This window comes from Orycteropus afer, unplaced genomic scaffold, assembly GCF_000298275.1.
Source record: "Orycteropus afer afer isolate SDZICR_OR568_19922 unplaced genomic scaffold, OryAfe1.0 scaffold00204, whole genome shotgun sequence".
Lineage (NCBI taxonomy): Eukaryota > Metazoa > Chordata > Mammalia > Tubulidentata > Orycteropodidae > Orycteropus > Orycteropus afer.
In genome coordinates, this window is record NW_006921791.1 from 1,997,781 (window position 1) to 2,013,260 (window position 15,480).

At 39.3% G+C, this 15,480-nt stretch overlaps 1 protein-coding gene across 1 annotated transcript in view; it reads left to right on the plus strand.

The window, feature by feature from the left end:
• The window catches only part of TPO (thyroid peroxidase), a 216,482-nt gene that overhangs the window by 179,344 nt on the left and 21,658 nt on the right, over positions 1-15,480 (plus strand). Inside the window, exon 13 of the mRNA XM_007948120.1 lies at positions 7,562-7,693. Within this exon, the coding sequence (XP_007946311.1) occupies positions 7,562-7,693 (132 nt within the window). The remainder of the gene's footprint in view (positions 1-7,561; positions 7,694-15,480) is intronic.

The window sequence follows — 15,480 nt, forward strand, 5'->3', positions numbered from 1 at the left end:
AGCCTCCGTTTGTGTTGTTGAAAAAAGGTGTTTGCAATGAACAAGTCGTTGGTCTTGCAAAATTCTACCATACGAGTTCCAGCATTATTCCTGTATTTTAAAAATAATGCTCAATGAGACAAGAATCACAGTATAAATATACTCATTTATATACACAAATATTTTTCCCATATCAGTGCCCTACACTGAAAGTTTCTAAAGCAAGTATTACAAGAATAAATAAATAAAAATAAACTCTTAAATACGCTAGAGGAGAAACCCTTTATTTCTCTGCTAAATTGATGTGAACATAAGTGCTCAAGCTGATCCTCAATGAAATCAGCTTTTAAAACGTATCTACAGCTGCAGAAAGGAAAGCTTCAGGCTTAATTGAATATTTAATACAGAAAATCAGGTGAGATTTGCTGTTCTCTTCCCTATTCAAATCTTATTTATTCACTAAAATCCATACACCTAAAAATCTGATGAAGAAGGAAAAAAAAGTGTCAAATGAATTGTAATCTCTTTTGAGTGCTTTAAAGTTGTGAATTCAAAATAGATAAAAAGTTATGTGTCTGTGACTTTTTGCACTAGCTGTTGTCAGGAGGTTATGCAATAAGTGAATACAAATAAATGTTTCTGTGTCTATTAGGGAAAATAAGATTTGCAATCAGTACAAATTTGCTTAGGGAAATGGAAACATCTGTGCAGATGTTTGTGAGCTACCTGTGGAGATTTGGGGATGCAGTCTGTTGCTCTTCTGGAAAAGCAAAAAAATGAAATCAGGCCAAGTGAGCAAAGCCTTGGCCATTGCATAAAGACACAGGAATTTGAGGATACTACAATCCTGAGATTACTTTTCTTCTTCTTTTTGTAAGGAGTACCATTCAGTAGCATCACTAAAGAAGTGGGCAGACCTAATCCCTAGACACTGATTTAATGGTCCACCACCGGCAGTAGTTGCATGCCTGTGAGCATTGAAAGAGGGAGGGCCACCAAAGCCGTGGCACCACTAAGATTGACGTCACTGGTCACCCATTGCAGTAACCAGTCACCAACATCACTACCACCACACACCAACACCCCCCCCACCCTTCATTCACCAGGTGGGTTATAGCACCTACCATTGAGCAGAGAAAAGAGTTTCTGCCTTAGCTAATGCAAAGGGGGAAGGGGCACACCAGAAGGGGTAGGGCCAAGTAGAAGGAGCTGGGTCCTGCATTGGGGTGGAGCTGGTTGCTTCACTCACTGGGGAGGGTTCTCCAGCTAGACTTGCCCATGAGAAATGTTACTGCACTTGGTGACAGCAACCTTAGTGATGCCATTGGCATCATTTTCCAGGCCAGAGTAGGTTTGTTGCACATGTTTTTTTTTTTTTACATATTATTGTTGTTATGTGCTGTCGAGTCAGGCCCAACTCAAAGCAACCCCTCCTTGGGTTTCTGAGGTGGTCACTACAGAAGTAGATTGCCCAACCTTCCTTCTGAGGGTGGCTGGTGGGTTTGAACTGCCAGCCTTCTGGTTAGCAGTCAGGTGCCTTAGACACTGTACTACCAGAGCTCCCTTTTATATATTTGGTCACATGCAAGTTGTAGAAGTTCAAAATTTTCTCATTCATGCCGATAGGAAGTGAGTATAAGGAGGTGGTTAAGAGCACTGAGTCTGGTGCTGAAATCTTTGTCTACCTGTGCGTGATGAGTCGCAGGTTTTCCACTTAGCTCTGTGACCTTTGGCAAGTTGTCTTATCTCATTCACTTATTATCCTATATGATAGCATATGAACTGTGCTAATGTTAAGAAATTATTTTGAAGATTGAGTAGGAGAGAATATAGCTACCTTGTTTGGCACTTCATAAAGATTCAGTATATGTTCATATTTAATTTCTTCCTAGCAGAAGATTACCTTAAAAATTAAAAAAAAAAAAAAAATCTGTGCAGTCACCATGAGTCAGAATTGGCTCCGTGGTACCTCACAGCACCAACATACACACACACACACACACACACACACGTATATATATGTTGTTTTAGGTTCCATCGAGTCAGTTCTGACTCATAATGACCCTACGTACAACAGAATGAAACACTGCCTGCTCCTGCCTCATTCTCACAATCTTTGTTATGTTTGAACCCACTGTTGCAACCAGGGTGTCAATCCATCTCATTGATGGTTCTCCTTTTTTCTGACCTTCTACTTTACAAAGCATGAAATCCTTCTCCAGGTCATCATCCCTCCTGATAATATGGCCAACATGAGATTAAGTCTCACCATTCTCCCTTCAAAAGAGCATTTCTGTTTGTACTTCTTCAAAGATAGATTTGTTCATTCTTCTGGCAGTCCATGATGTATGCAGTATTCTGTGCCAACACCATAACTCAAATGGCTCAAGTTTTCTTTGGTCTTCCTTATTCATTGTCCACCTTTCACATGCATATGAGATGATTGAAAATACCACGGCTTGGATCAGGTGCACCTTAGTCTTCAAAGTGATATCTTTGTTCTTTAACACTTGGAACAGTTCTTTTGCAACAGATTTGCCCAATGCAATACATAGCTTAATTTCCTGACCACTGCTACCATGGTTGTTGACTGTAGACCCAAGTAAAATTAAACCCTTCCCAACTTCAATCTTTTCTCCTTTTATCATGATACTGCTTTTTGGGCCAGTTGTGAGGATTTTTATTTTCATTATGTTGAGTTGTAGTCTTTGGAAATACTTCAAGTGCTCTTCATTCTCAGCAAGCAAAGTTGTTACATCTGCATATCATAGGTTATAAATGAGTCTTCCTCCAGTACTGATGCTGCATTCTTCTACATATAGCTGAGCTTCTTGGATGACTTACGCAGCATTTAAATTGAAAAAGTATGGTGAAAGATACAAGCCAAACACACACATTTCCTGACTTAAAACCTTGCAGTATCCTCTTGTTCTGTTCAAATGACTACCTCTTGATCTATGTACAGGTTCATCATGAGCACTTTTTAGTATTCTGGAATATCCATTCTTCACAATGTTATCTGTAATTTGTTAGGTCCACACAGTCCAATGTTTTATAGTCAATAAAACACAAGTAAACATCCTTCTGGTATTCTTTTATTTCAGCCAAGATCCATCTGAAATCAGAAATTATATGCCTCATTCCATGTCCTCTTCTCAATCTAGGACAAATTCTGGCAGATATATATATATATATATATATATGCTGCAAGCAGTTTTGAATTATTTTCAGCAAAATTTTACTTATGTGTGATATTAAAGATATTGTTTGATAATTCACACATTATTTTGAATCACATTTCTTTAGAATGGGCACAAATATGAATCTCTTCCTGTAAACTGGCCAAGTAGATATCTTCCAAATTTCTTGACATAAATGTGCAAACACTTTCAACATTTTATCCACTTGTTGAAATATCTCAATTGGTATTCTGTCCATTGCTAAACTGAAAAAAAAAAAAAAAACCTCAATACCATTTAGTTAATTCTAACTCATAGCAACCCCCTTGACTTTCTAAGGCAGTAAATCTTTACAGAAGTAGATTGCCCCATATTCCTTCCTTGGAGTGGCTGGTGTGTTTGCACCACCAATCTTCTGGTCAGTAGTCAAATGCCTTAGACACTGTACCACCAGAGCTGCTTCGGTCAATTGCTGGGGACTTGTTTTTCGCCAATGCCTTCAGTTCAACTTCTAATTCTTCCTCAATACCATTGATTCTTGATAATATGCTATCTCCTGAAGTAGTTGAAGTAGACCAGTTTGTTTGTTTGTTTGTTTTGGTACAGTGACTCTGTGTATCCCTTTCATCTTCTTTTGATGCTTCTTATGTCATTCAATATTTTGCCCACAGAATACTTCAATATTGTAACTCAAGGCTTGAATTTTTTCTTCAGTTCATTCAGCTTCAGAAACACTGATCGTGTTCTTCCCTTTTGATCATCTATGCCAGGTCTTTGTATATTTCATTACAATACTTTACTTTGTCTTCTCAAGCTGCCCTTTGAAATCTTCTGTTCAGTTCTTTTATCATTTCTTCCATTTATGTTAGCTACTCTCTATTTAAGAGCAAGTTTCAGAGTTGCTCCTGACATCCATTTAGATGTTTTTTTTCCTTTCCTATCTTTCTAAGGACCTTTTCTTTTCTTCATGTATGATGCCCTTAATGTCTTCTCACAATTCATCTGGTCTTCAGTCACTGGTGTTCAACACATCAAATCTATTCTTCAAATTCTATTCTCTAAATTCAGGTAAGATATCTTCAAGAAGGTCCTACTTTGATTCTCATGTATTTGTTTTAATTTTCTTTAGCTTCAGCTTGCACTTGCATATCAACAATTGATGGTCTATTCCACATTCAGGCCCTGGCCTTGTTCTTACTGATGATATTGAGGCATTATCTCTTCTGATAGATGTAGTGGATTTGATTCCTGTATATTCCTTCCAGCAAGTTCTATTTAGATAGTTGTCATTTATGTTGTTGAAGAATGGTATTAGCAATGAATAAGTCATTGCTCTTGCAAAATTCTGGCATCATTTATCACCAAGGCCATATTTTCCAACTACCTATGCTTCTTCATGTTATCTAACTTTTGCATTCCAATAACCAAAAATTGTCAGTTCATCTTCATTGCAAGTTTGATCAGCTTCAGACTGCAGAAGTTGATAAAAATCTTCAATTTCTTCATCATTGGTTTTCCTTGTTGGTGCATAGATTTGAATAAATAATAGTAGCACTAACTGATCTTCCTTGTGGGGAAATGTATATCATCCTGTCACTGACAGCATTGTACTTCAGGATAGATCTTTAAATATTCTTTATAATTACATAATATGTTTTAAATTATGCATGTTATACATACATATATATATATATATATATACACATACAGGAGCTCTGGTGGAGTAGTGTCTAAGGCATTTGACTGCTAACCAGAAGGCTAGAGGTTCAAACCTACCAGCCACTCATTGGAAAGAAGATGGGGCAATCTACTTCTGTAGTGATACTGTCTTAGAAACCCCAGGAGAGGTCACAATGAGTCAGATCCTACATGACAGCAGTGGGTTTGGTTTGTTTGAGATATATATATATATATATATATATATATATATATATTCATACACACACACACACACACATACATACAGGAGGAGTTCTGGTGTCATAATGCCTAAGGCATTACTGCTAACCAGAGGGTGGGTGGTTCAAACTGTGGAAGGAAAATGGGGCAATACACTTCCATTAAGATTTACTGCCTCAAGATCCTGGATAGAGTGGAAGAACAACGTGGAACAAAACTCAAAATCATACAAAAAAAGGGGGGGGGGGACCAGGTTTCCTGGTCTGATAGAGCCTGATGAAACCACTGAGACTATGGCCCCTAGCTGCCCTTCAGGTCTGGAATTGAACCCACTCCTGTTGCTTCCAGCCAAACAAAAGACAGGCATATGAGCTTAACATTTACATTAGGTAGACATACTCCTTGGACAGATCAATCATGGGAGAATAGAAGGGCTGTGTATGCACAAGGAGACAGCTCAGGGGCCAGGACTTCATGGAAGGGAAGGACACAAGGAAGAGGTGGCTATGGGGAGGAAGTGGTAGGAGAGCTGTTGCATTGTGGGAGATTACAGTCAATGTCATGTGACAAAGTATATGTGATTGCTGTATGGAAAATGAATTTGCTCTGTAAACTTTCACCCAAATCACAATAAAATTTAAAAAAAAAAAAATTACTGCCTCAGAAACCCAACAGGGGTTGCTATGAGTCAGAATTGACTCCATGGCAGTGAGTTTGGAGTTTTTATATATGTATGTATATATATATATATACACATACATATACGGGAGCTCTGGTAGTATAGTGGCTAAGGCACTTGACTGCTAAGCAGAAGGCTGGCGATTCAAACCCACCAGCCACTCCTCGGAAGGAAGATGGGGCAATCTACTTCCGTAGTGATACTACCTTGGAAACCCAAGGAGGGGTCACTATGAGTCAGGTCCAACTCCATGGCAAACAACAACATATACACATACCTAAGGAGCTCTGGTGGGGTAGTAGGAGCTCTGGTGGCATAGTGCCTAAGTCATTTGACTGCTAGCCAGAAGGCTGACAGTTCAAACCCACCAGCCACTGGAAGGAAGACTGGGCAATCCACTTCTGTAAAGATTTATTGCCCCAGAAACCCAAAGGAGGTCACTATGGGTAGGAATTCACTCGATGGCAGTGATTTTGGCTTTTGTATATATATATATATATGTGTGTGTGTGTGTGTGTGTGTGTGTGTGTTTTCCTTTTGACATTCTACTATTTATTTTCTAGAATGGCCAGAAAAGGAACATTTGGAAAAAGTTTTATAACAAATTATTTGGAAATCTGAGTCTAAGAAATTAAGTAGTATGTAGATTTTTAAGGAGAAGACCATGGGATGCAACACAACATTCTGCATTTGCAGTTTAGGAAGTGGAGACCCAGGCAACTTTAGTGACATGTTGACATGCACCTGGTTTGCCAGGAACTAGAAATCAAGCTTTAAACTCCTGGCTCAATGCCTGTCTCACAGTGAAAACAAAAAATGAGCAAAACACAGCAAGAACAGTAACAAGTATTTACTGAAATAAAGAGAACAGAATCATCAATTTTCTATAGCAAAAATTATCATATTTGGAATATACTTACTCTGTGCCCACATCCACCTTCATTTCTATCCCCACTCCCCTGTTTCACTTTTTTGGATAAGTTCTACTCATTCTTCCAATCTCCACTCTCCATTAGTATTTAACTCCTCCAGGAAGATTCTCTGACCACCGGTCTTGGTGAGGTTCCCCAGTACCGTTCACAGTATGTTGTAAATTACTTCTTTGATTCTTTCATATGTATACATGAAAACAGAACTACATCTGCATTGTTCATCATTATATTCAAGAGCACATATTTTAAGCTGAATCAAATCAAGTTGAATCAATCAAACACATTACAGTATTAACATGCAGAGGAGTTACATAAAAAAATCGTTGCTTGTAATGGGATGCAGCAGGGAAAAAAATGCACCTAAGACTTTTTTGTCACCTTAGAAAGTGGCAGTAGCTTGAGATGATTTTTTGAAGGGGTCGCTATGAGTCAGGGCCAACTCGATGGCACATAACAGCAACAGTGTGATTTCAATTGGCAAAAGGAAGGAAGGAGAAAATCTCTCTAGTAGAAAGTATTAGTGTCAGCAAAGAAACATTGGGGCTAGAGAAAACATGAAATTTCAGAATCTACAATTTGTGAAATAGGCTGGTTGGAAATGATGGCTTTGTAGAAGAGCCCTATATTTGGCTTCAGTAAGCCAAGTGTTCTGCATCAAGAGAACTCTCATACTCTCTTTTCAAAAGTGTGGGAACAAGGAGGACAGACACGATACAATAATGAAAGTAGCATTGTTCTTCTTTATAAATAAGGGATAGAACTAAAGGAAGAGAGATTGTTTTATATGTGGAAATGAACTCTTCCAAATCTGAAACTCTGGCTATCTATATGTGAAATTAAGAACATCTCTTCTTCCCTTAAACAATGTAATGATTTCTGTATTGTTTGTGCAGATATTAATGAATGCAAAGATCTACTAGAGCCTCCCTGCCATCCCTCTGCTGAATGCAAGAACACCAAGGGCAGCTTCCAGTGTCTCTGTACTGACCCTTATGTACTAGGAGAGGATGAAAGAACCTGTATATGTAAGATCACACATCCCTTCTACGTCAGAGACTAATTTTTCTTAAAGTAAATAAATAATACATTAATATAGTTGACTATCAATTGCCACCTGATTTGGGGTGGAGGTGCTGCAGGGGAAAAGATAATGTATAAGTTATTTCAAAATAATTGATGACTGAGGAGTTATCTTTATTGTTGCATTCTAAGTAGACATGCAGTTAAGCTTATCAACTATGCTAACAAAAATTCTTACAATTGGAGTAATAAATACATTGTGATAAATGGAGAAAAGATTGAAGTTGTCAAGGATTTCATTTTACTTGGATCCACAGTCAATGACCATGAAAATAGCAGTCAAAGAATCAAATGATATATTGTTTTGGGCAAAGAAGTCTTCTGCAAAACACCTCTTAAAAGAACTAAAAAACAAATACGTCACTTTGAGGACTAAGATGTGGCTGACCCAAGCCATGGTATGTTCATTCCCCTACATACATAAGATCATTGGACAATGAACAAGGAAGAATGAAGAAAAATTGAATCGATGCATTTGCATTATGGTGTTGGCACAGAATATTGAATATATCATGAACTGGCAGAAGAGAAGAATGAACAAATCTATCTTGGAAAGTGTACAGCCAGAATGTTCCTTAGAAGGGAGGATGGCAAGACTTCATCTCACTTACTTTGGCCATATTAGGCTGGGCTCTCTTGTTGTTGTTGTTGTTGTTATGTGCCGTCGAGTCAGCCCTGACTCATAGCGACCCCTCCTTGGGTTTCCGAGGCAGTATCACTACGGAAGTAGGATTGCCCAACCTTCCTTCCGAGGAGTGGCTGGTGGGTTTGAACCACCAGCCTTCTGGTTAGCAGTCAAGTGCCTTAGCCACCAGGAAAGCTTAGAGAGAGAATGAGAGACAGAAATTTATCTTAGAAAATGGCTCACACACTTATAGAAGCTGGCAAGTCCCAAGTTCTTGGATCAAACATCAAGCTGCAGGCTTTTGCTGGCTCACATTGATCACTGAAAGCATTTTCTGATGCTGGGTCATAGTGGGAAACCAACTGGAAGAGTATTTTTACAGAAAAAGCCCACAAAGTGCATATCTAAGCCTGGATTGTGTTGGACAACACAAAATTGTGAAATACTCAAAACTGAAGAGATTCATAAAGGCTTGAGAATATTTTGTTGAGTAAAATAAGTCATTCTCAAAATAACTAATGCTATATGAGCTCACATATATGAAATAACAATACACAGATGTATTCATAAAGTATTCAGCGGCCAGTTCTTTCAGAAGTGATGGCCCTGTCCTTCTTCCCAGTCTGTCTTAGTCTGGAAGCTACTCAGCAGCAGGGGCTTACAAGCTCATGGTTGGCAGGCAGTATACTGGCTGTCAACTCCAACAAATGACGAGTCCAAGATCACCAGGCCGAATGGTGGATTGTTCACTCATGGACAGTTGTAGGCAGCACAACAGGATTCCAATCCACAGAAGAGTGTCTCCTTTTCCCAAGATGTCAATAAATATATTGGGAGCAGGCCACACTCTTAGGGAAACTCCCTTTCAATGGATAGGCTGTTCAAAACACATACATCTGAAAAATATAAAAGTGTACTTGAAACATTAAAAAAAAAAAAAAAACATATATCTGATCTCATGATCTCATCATGGGAATAACCCACATCACAACTGCTTAAACCACTCAGAATTGTGGTCCAATCAAGTTGACTCACAACCCCAACTTTCACAGCCATGTTATTAAGAGGGACGAGTCCCTGGAGAAGGACATCATGCTTCATAAAGTAGAGGCTCAGCAAAAAAAGAAGGGAACTCTCAATGAATCAGACCCAAATCAAGGATACAAAACAACAACAACAATACTAACATTGATCACTGTAAGCATTTTCTGATGCTGGGTAGTAGTGAGAAACCAACTGGAAGAATATTTTTACAGATAAAGCCCACAAAGTGCATACCTAAGCCTGGATTGTGTTGGACAACACAAAATTGTTGTGAAATACTCAAAACTGAAGAGATGCATAAAGACTTGAGAATATTTTGTTGAATGAGATAAGTCATTCTCAAAAAAACTAATGTTATATGAGTTTACATACATGAAATAACAATACACAAATGTATTCATAAAGTATTCAGTGGCCAGTTCTTTCAGAAGTGATGGTGCTGTTCTTCCCAGTCTGTCTTATTCTGGAAGCTGCACTGAACCTTGTCCACCACAGGTAACCGTGCTGATATTCAAAATACTGGTGGTATAGCCTCCAGCCTCACAGCAACTTGCAAGTCACCACAGTACAACAAACTGACAGATCAGTGGTGGAGACAAGTGTATGGAGACCAGATTTTATTAGTGCTTACTGGGAGTGCGCAAGATAAGGGAACAGGAGTCATTGTTTAGAATGCAGTGAGTTTCTGATCTGGGTCATGAAAAATTCAGCAGTAACTAAGAGTGATGTTGTAATAACTATTGTTGTTGTTGGGTGCCGTCAAGTTGTCTCCGACTCATAGTGAGCCTAAATATAACAGAACAAAACACTGCCTGGTTTTGCACCAGCTGCACAATCTTTGCTATACATGAGTCCATCATTGTAGCCATTGTGTGTCTATTCTGGTTACCTAGCACCACTTTGACAAGAAAAAAACACAAATGGGATGGCTTGAACAAACAGGAGTTTATTCTCTTACAGTTCAGGAGGCGAGAAGTCCAAGTTCAAAGTGCCAGGCTCCAAGGGCTAGGTGAAAGCCCTTTGACCTTGGGCTTCAGCTCTGCCTCTTGCTCCTGGCCCACTGAAGTCAGAGGCATCTGTTCTCTCAAGCAGCTACTGGCTGCTGAGGCTGACAAGCCCAAGGTCAACAAATAAAATGGCACAGTCCCGATGTTACCAAACCACATGGCAGGCCATTAACTCAAGTCTACTGAAAGTCCCAAGAGCAACAGAGCACGGCAGGCTGCTGAACAATGACACAGCTACAGGCAGGGTTCAAGCGTACCATAAGCTAGAGACTATCTCCAAGGCTTCTCCTTATATACAGGAAGCAGACCACATCCCAAAGGCAGCTACTCAGCTGCTTATGGTAGATCCCTCCACAGAGTTGATTGCCAGTCTCATCATGGGGAATAACTACCTCCAGCTGCCCAGCCATTCAACCAGGCCCAACCAAGTTGACATACAAACTGCACTACCACAAGGCCTTACTCGTTTTTGTTGACCCTCCAATTTACCAGGCATGATATCTTTCTCCAGAGAATGGTACCTTGTGACAACATGACCGAAGTAGCCAAGATGAGGTCTGACCATTCTTGCTTCCAAGGAGCATTCCAGCTGCACTTCTTCCAGAACAGATTTGTTAGTTCCTTTAGCATTCCATGGTACTTTCAGCATTCTTTATGAACACCACAACTCAAAAGCATTGACCTTTCTTTGGTCTTCCTTATTCATTGTCCATCTTTCACATGCATATCAGGCAATTGAAAATACCATGGCTTGCATCAGGGGCACAGTAGTCTTCAAGGAGACATCTTTCCTCTTTAGCACTTGAAAGAGATCTTTTGGCAGCAGAGTTGCCCAATGCTTTATGTCATGTAATATCTTTACTGCTGCTTACAATGGTGTTGATTGTAGAAGCAACTAATATGAAGTCTTTGCCACTCCTCAAAAGGAAGAATGGGCAATCTACTTCCACAGTGATGCTGCCTCAGAAACCCAAGGAGGGGACACTATGAGTCGGATCCGACTTGATGGCAGTGAGTGAGTTGACAACTTCAATTTTTTCTCCATTTATCATGATGCTGCTTATTGGTCCACTGGTGAAGATATTCTTTTTCTTTATATTGAGTTGTGATTCATATTGCAGATTGTATTCTTCAATCAGTAAGTGCTTCAAGTCATCCTCATTTTCAGCAAGCAATGATGGCTCATCAGCTTATTGCAGGTTAATGAGTCTCCCTCTAATCCTGATGCCACGTTCTTCACTTAGTCCAGCTTCTCAGATTATCTGCTCAGGATACAGATTGAATAAGTATGGTGGAAGGACACAACCCTGACACAGTTCCTTCCTGATTTTAAGCCATGCAGTGTCCCCTTGTTCTGTTTGAATGATAGCCTCTTGGTCTAGGTACAGGTTCCTCATGAGTACAATTAAGGGTTCTGGAGTTTCCATTCTTCTCAATGTTATCCATAATTTGTTTTGATCCACACAATCAAGTGCTTTTGCATAGTCTGTAAAACACAAGTAAACATCTTCCTGGTATTCTTTGCTTTCACCCAAGATCCATCTTACATCACCAATGATATCTATACCTTATTCCACATCCTTTTCTGAATCCAGCTTGCATTTCTGGATGTTCCTTGTCAATATACTGCCACTACCATTTTTGAATTATTTTCAGTAAGATTCCACTTGCGTGTGATATTAATGATATTGTTCAATAATTTCCACATTCTGTGAGATCACCTTTCTTTGGAGTGGGTACAAATGTGGATTTCTTCCAATCAGTTGGCCAGGAAGCTGTCTTACAAATCTTTTGGCATAGCCACGTGAGTATCTCTAATGCGGCACCTGTTTGTTGAAACATCTCAATGGGTATTTCGTCAATTCCTGGAGCCTTGTTTTTCGCCACTTCCTTCAGTGCAGCTTCAACTTCTTCCTTCAATACCATTGGTTCTTGATCATAGACCACCTCCTGATATAGATGAACATTGACCAATTATTTTTGGTACAGTGACTCTGTGTATTCCTTCCATCTTCTTTAGATGGTTCCTGCGTCATTCAGCATTTTGCCCATAGAAACTTTCAATATTGCAGCACGAGGCTTAAATTTTTTCCTCAGTTCTTTCAGCTTGAGAAATGCCATGTGTGTTCCTCCCTTATAGTTTTCTAATTCCAGGTCTTTGCACATTTCATTATAATTGACTTTTTCTTCTTGAGCTGCTCTTTGAAACCTTCTGTTCAGCTCTTTTATCTTGTCATTTCTTCCATTTGCTTTAGCTATATGTCACTCAAGGGCAAGTTTTAGAGTCCTTCTAACATCCATTTTAGTCTTTTCTTCCTTCCCTGTCTTTTTAATGACCTTTTGCTTTCTTTATGGATGGTGTTCTGGATGTCAACCCACAATTCCTGTGGTTTTCGGTCACTGGTGTTCAGTACATCAAATCTATTATTTAGATGGTCTCTAAATTTAGGAGGGATATATTCAAGGTCATAGTTTGGCTCTCATGGAGTTGTTTTAATTGTCTTTAGTTTCAACTTGAACTTGCATATGAGCAGTTGATAGGCTGTTCCACAATCAGTTCCTGGTCTTGTTTTGGCTGAATATATTGAGCTTCCCTGTTGCACTTGCCACAGATGTAGTCAATCTGATTCCTGTATACTCCATCTGGTGAAATCCACATGAATAGCCACCATTTCTGTTGCTGAAAAGGGGTATTTGCAATGAATAAGTCGTTGGTCTTGCAAAATTCTATCATGAATCTCTAGCATTAGTTCTATCAGCAAGACCAAATTTTCCAACTACCAGTCATTCTTCTTTGTTTCCAACTTTGCATTCCAATCACCAGTGATAATCAGCACATCTTGATTGCATGTTCAGTCAATTTCAGACTGCAAAAGTTGGTAAAAATCAAAATCTTCAATTTCCTCATCTTTGGCTTTGGTGTTTGGTGAGCACATTTGAATAATGTTGGAATTAACTGGACTTCCTTGTAGGTGTATGGATTTTACCCTATCACTGGTACCACTGTACTTCAGGACAGATCTTGAAACATTCTTTGTGATGGTGAATGCCATGCCATTTCTCTTCAACTTGTCATTCCCAGCATAGTATATCCTAAAGTTGTCTGATTGTAATGCCCATAACCAGTCCATTTCAGCTCACTAATGCCTAGGATATCAAGCTTTATGTGTTCCATTTCATTTTTGACAACTTCCAGTTTTCCTAGATTCATACTTCATACATTCCTTGTTCCAATTATTAATGGATGCTTGCAGCTATTTCTTCTCATTTTGAGTCATGCCACATCAGCAAATGGAGGTCCCCAAAGCTCTACTTTATCCATATCATTAAGGTGGGATCTACTCTAATGAGGTAGCTCCTTCCCAGTAGTATTTTCAGTGCCTTCCAACATGAGGGTCTCAACTTCTGGCACTGTATCTGACAATGTTTCAGGGCTAGTCATAAAGTTTTCCAGGAATATATCAGACAGTGTTTCACTGCTATTCATAAGGTTTTCACTGGCCAATTCTTTGAGAAGTAGGTGGCCTCTTCCTTCTTCTTAGTCTGTCTCAGTCTGGAAGCTCCGCTGAAACCCATTCACCTTGGGCAACCCTGCTGGTTTTGAAACACCAGTGGCATAGGCTCCAGCCTCACAGCAACACACAAGCTAGCACAGCACAACAAACTGATAGACAAGTTCGTCTCCCTTAGATGTTTCAAACTGGCTCCAGTTTCCTGCCTGGGAGCTCTCTCCCTTACCTGTTCCAACCTGTAATAACTATGGGTAGTGCAAATGGTTAAGCAGTCAACTACTAGCCAAAAGATTGGTGGTTCAAGCCCACCCAGAGGCACCACAGAAGACAGACATGATGATGTGTTCTTGAAAGATCAGAACCATGAAAACCATATGGAAGAGCTCTGTTCTAATACCTGGGTCACCATGAGTTGGAATTTACTCTAAGGCAACTACCAAAACAGCATGGGTGATGGTTGCAAAACAAGATTAATGTAATTAATATCACTAAATTTTGCACCTAAAAAATGTTGAATTGACAAATGTAGTGTTACATATATTTTTTACAGCAATGCAAAATATGGGGTGGGGGAAGAGATTTCATCAATTTTCTCTCTCCTTAATCTTCTCTTTAAACTTACTCCACTCTAATCTCTGACACAGGTCTTGTGCAGCAGCCAATGGACCTGCATCCCTCTCTGCTTCCCCACCTTGCATGCTATCATTGACCCCATGCTTTGCCTTGGTGATAACCATTCCTCCTTCTTAGATAACCTCTGAAAGTGTCAGTTCTTCCTTCCTACAAGTCCTTGCTCAGCAACCTGCTGTGGATCAGAAGCATTCATCAACCTAAAGCATCATAATCTTCATGGAAGCTTATGGAACACACATTATATGTCAGGCAGTGTTCTAAACATATAATTAATTTAATTCCCACAATTAATGGTCATTATGGGGTAAGCACTATTTTTAATCTCCATTTTATAGAAAAGGACCCTGGAGGGCATAGAAGGTAATTATTTGTCTATGATCACAAAGCTACTAAGTCACAGATCTGGCATTTGTAACTTGGCTATTTAGCTCCAATCTCAACCACTATGGTATACTTCCTCATTCATCACCCATTCATTGAAAAATATTTATGATTCAAAAAGATGCTTATCAAGTATCTTTCATGTACCAGGCATTGTACTATCCTGGGATTTCAATAGTATGTCAAAACCAATACAGTGAATCCTTTGTGGAATTGAAAGTCTAGTAGGGGAGTGAGGCCTTAATCCACAATTACAGAAACACATGTAAAATTGAACATCTATGGTAAGTGTTCCAAGGAGAGACCCATGGTAATCTAATACTTAAGGAAGTTTTAGAGAAATTTCCTTAAGGAAGTGATGCTTGAACTGAACTCTGAAAGAAGTACATTGTGGATGAGGATGAATGAGTAGTTCAGACAAAGGGTGTGGTATAGCAGACACAAAGGCTCCGTGGCAAGGTGATACGTTGATTATGAGGAAGTGACAGAAAATCAGTGAGGCTAAATAGAAAGCATTTTATCAGATAAGA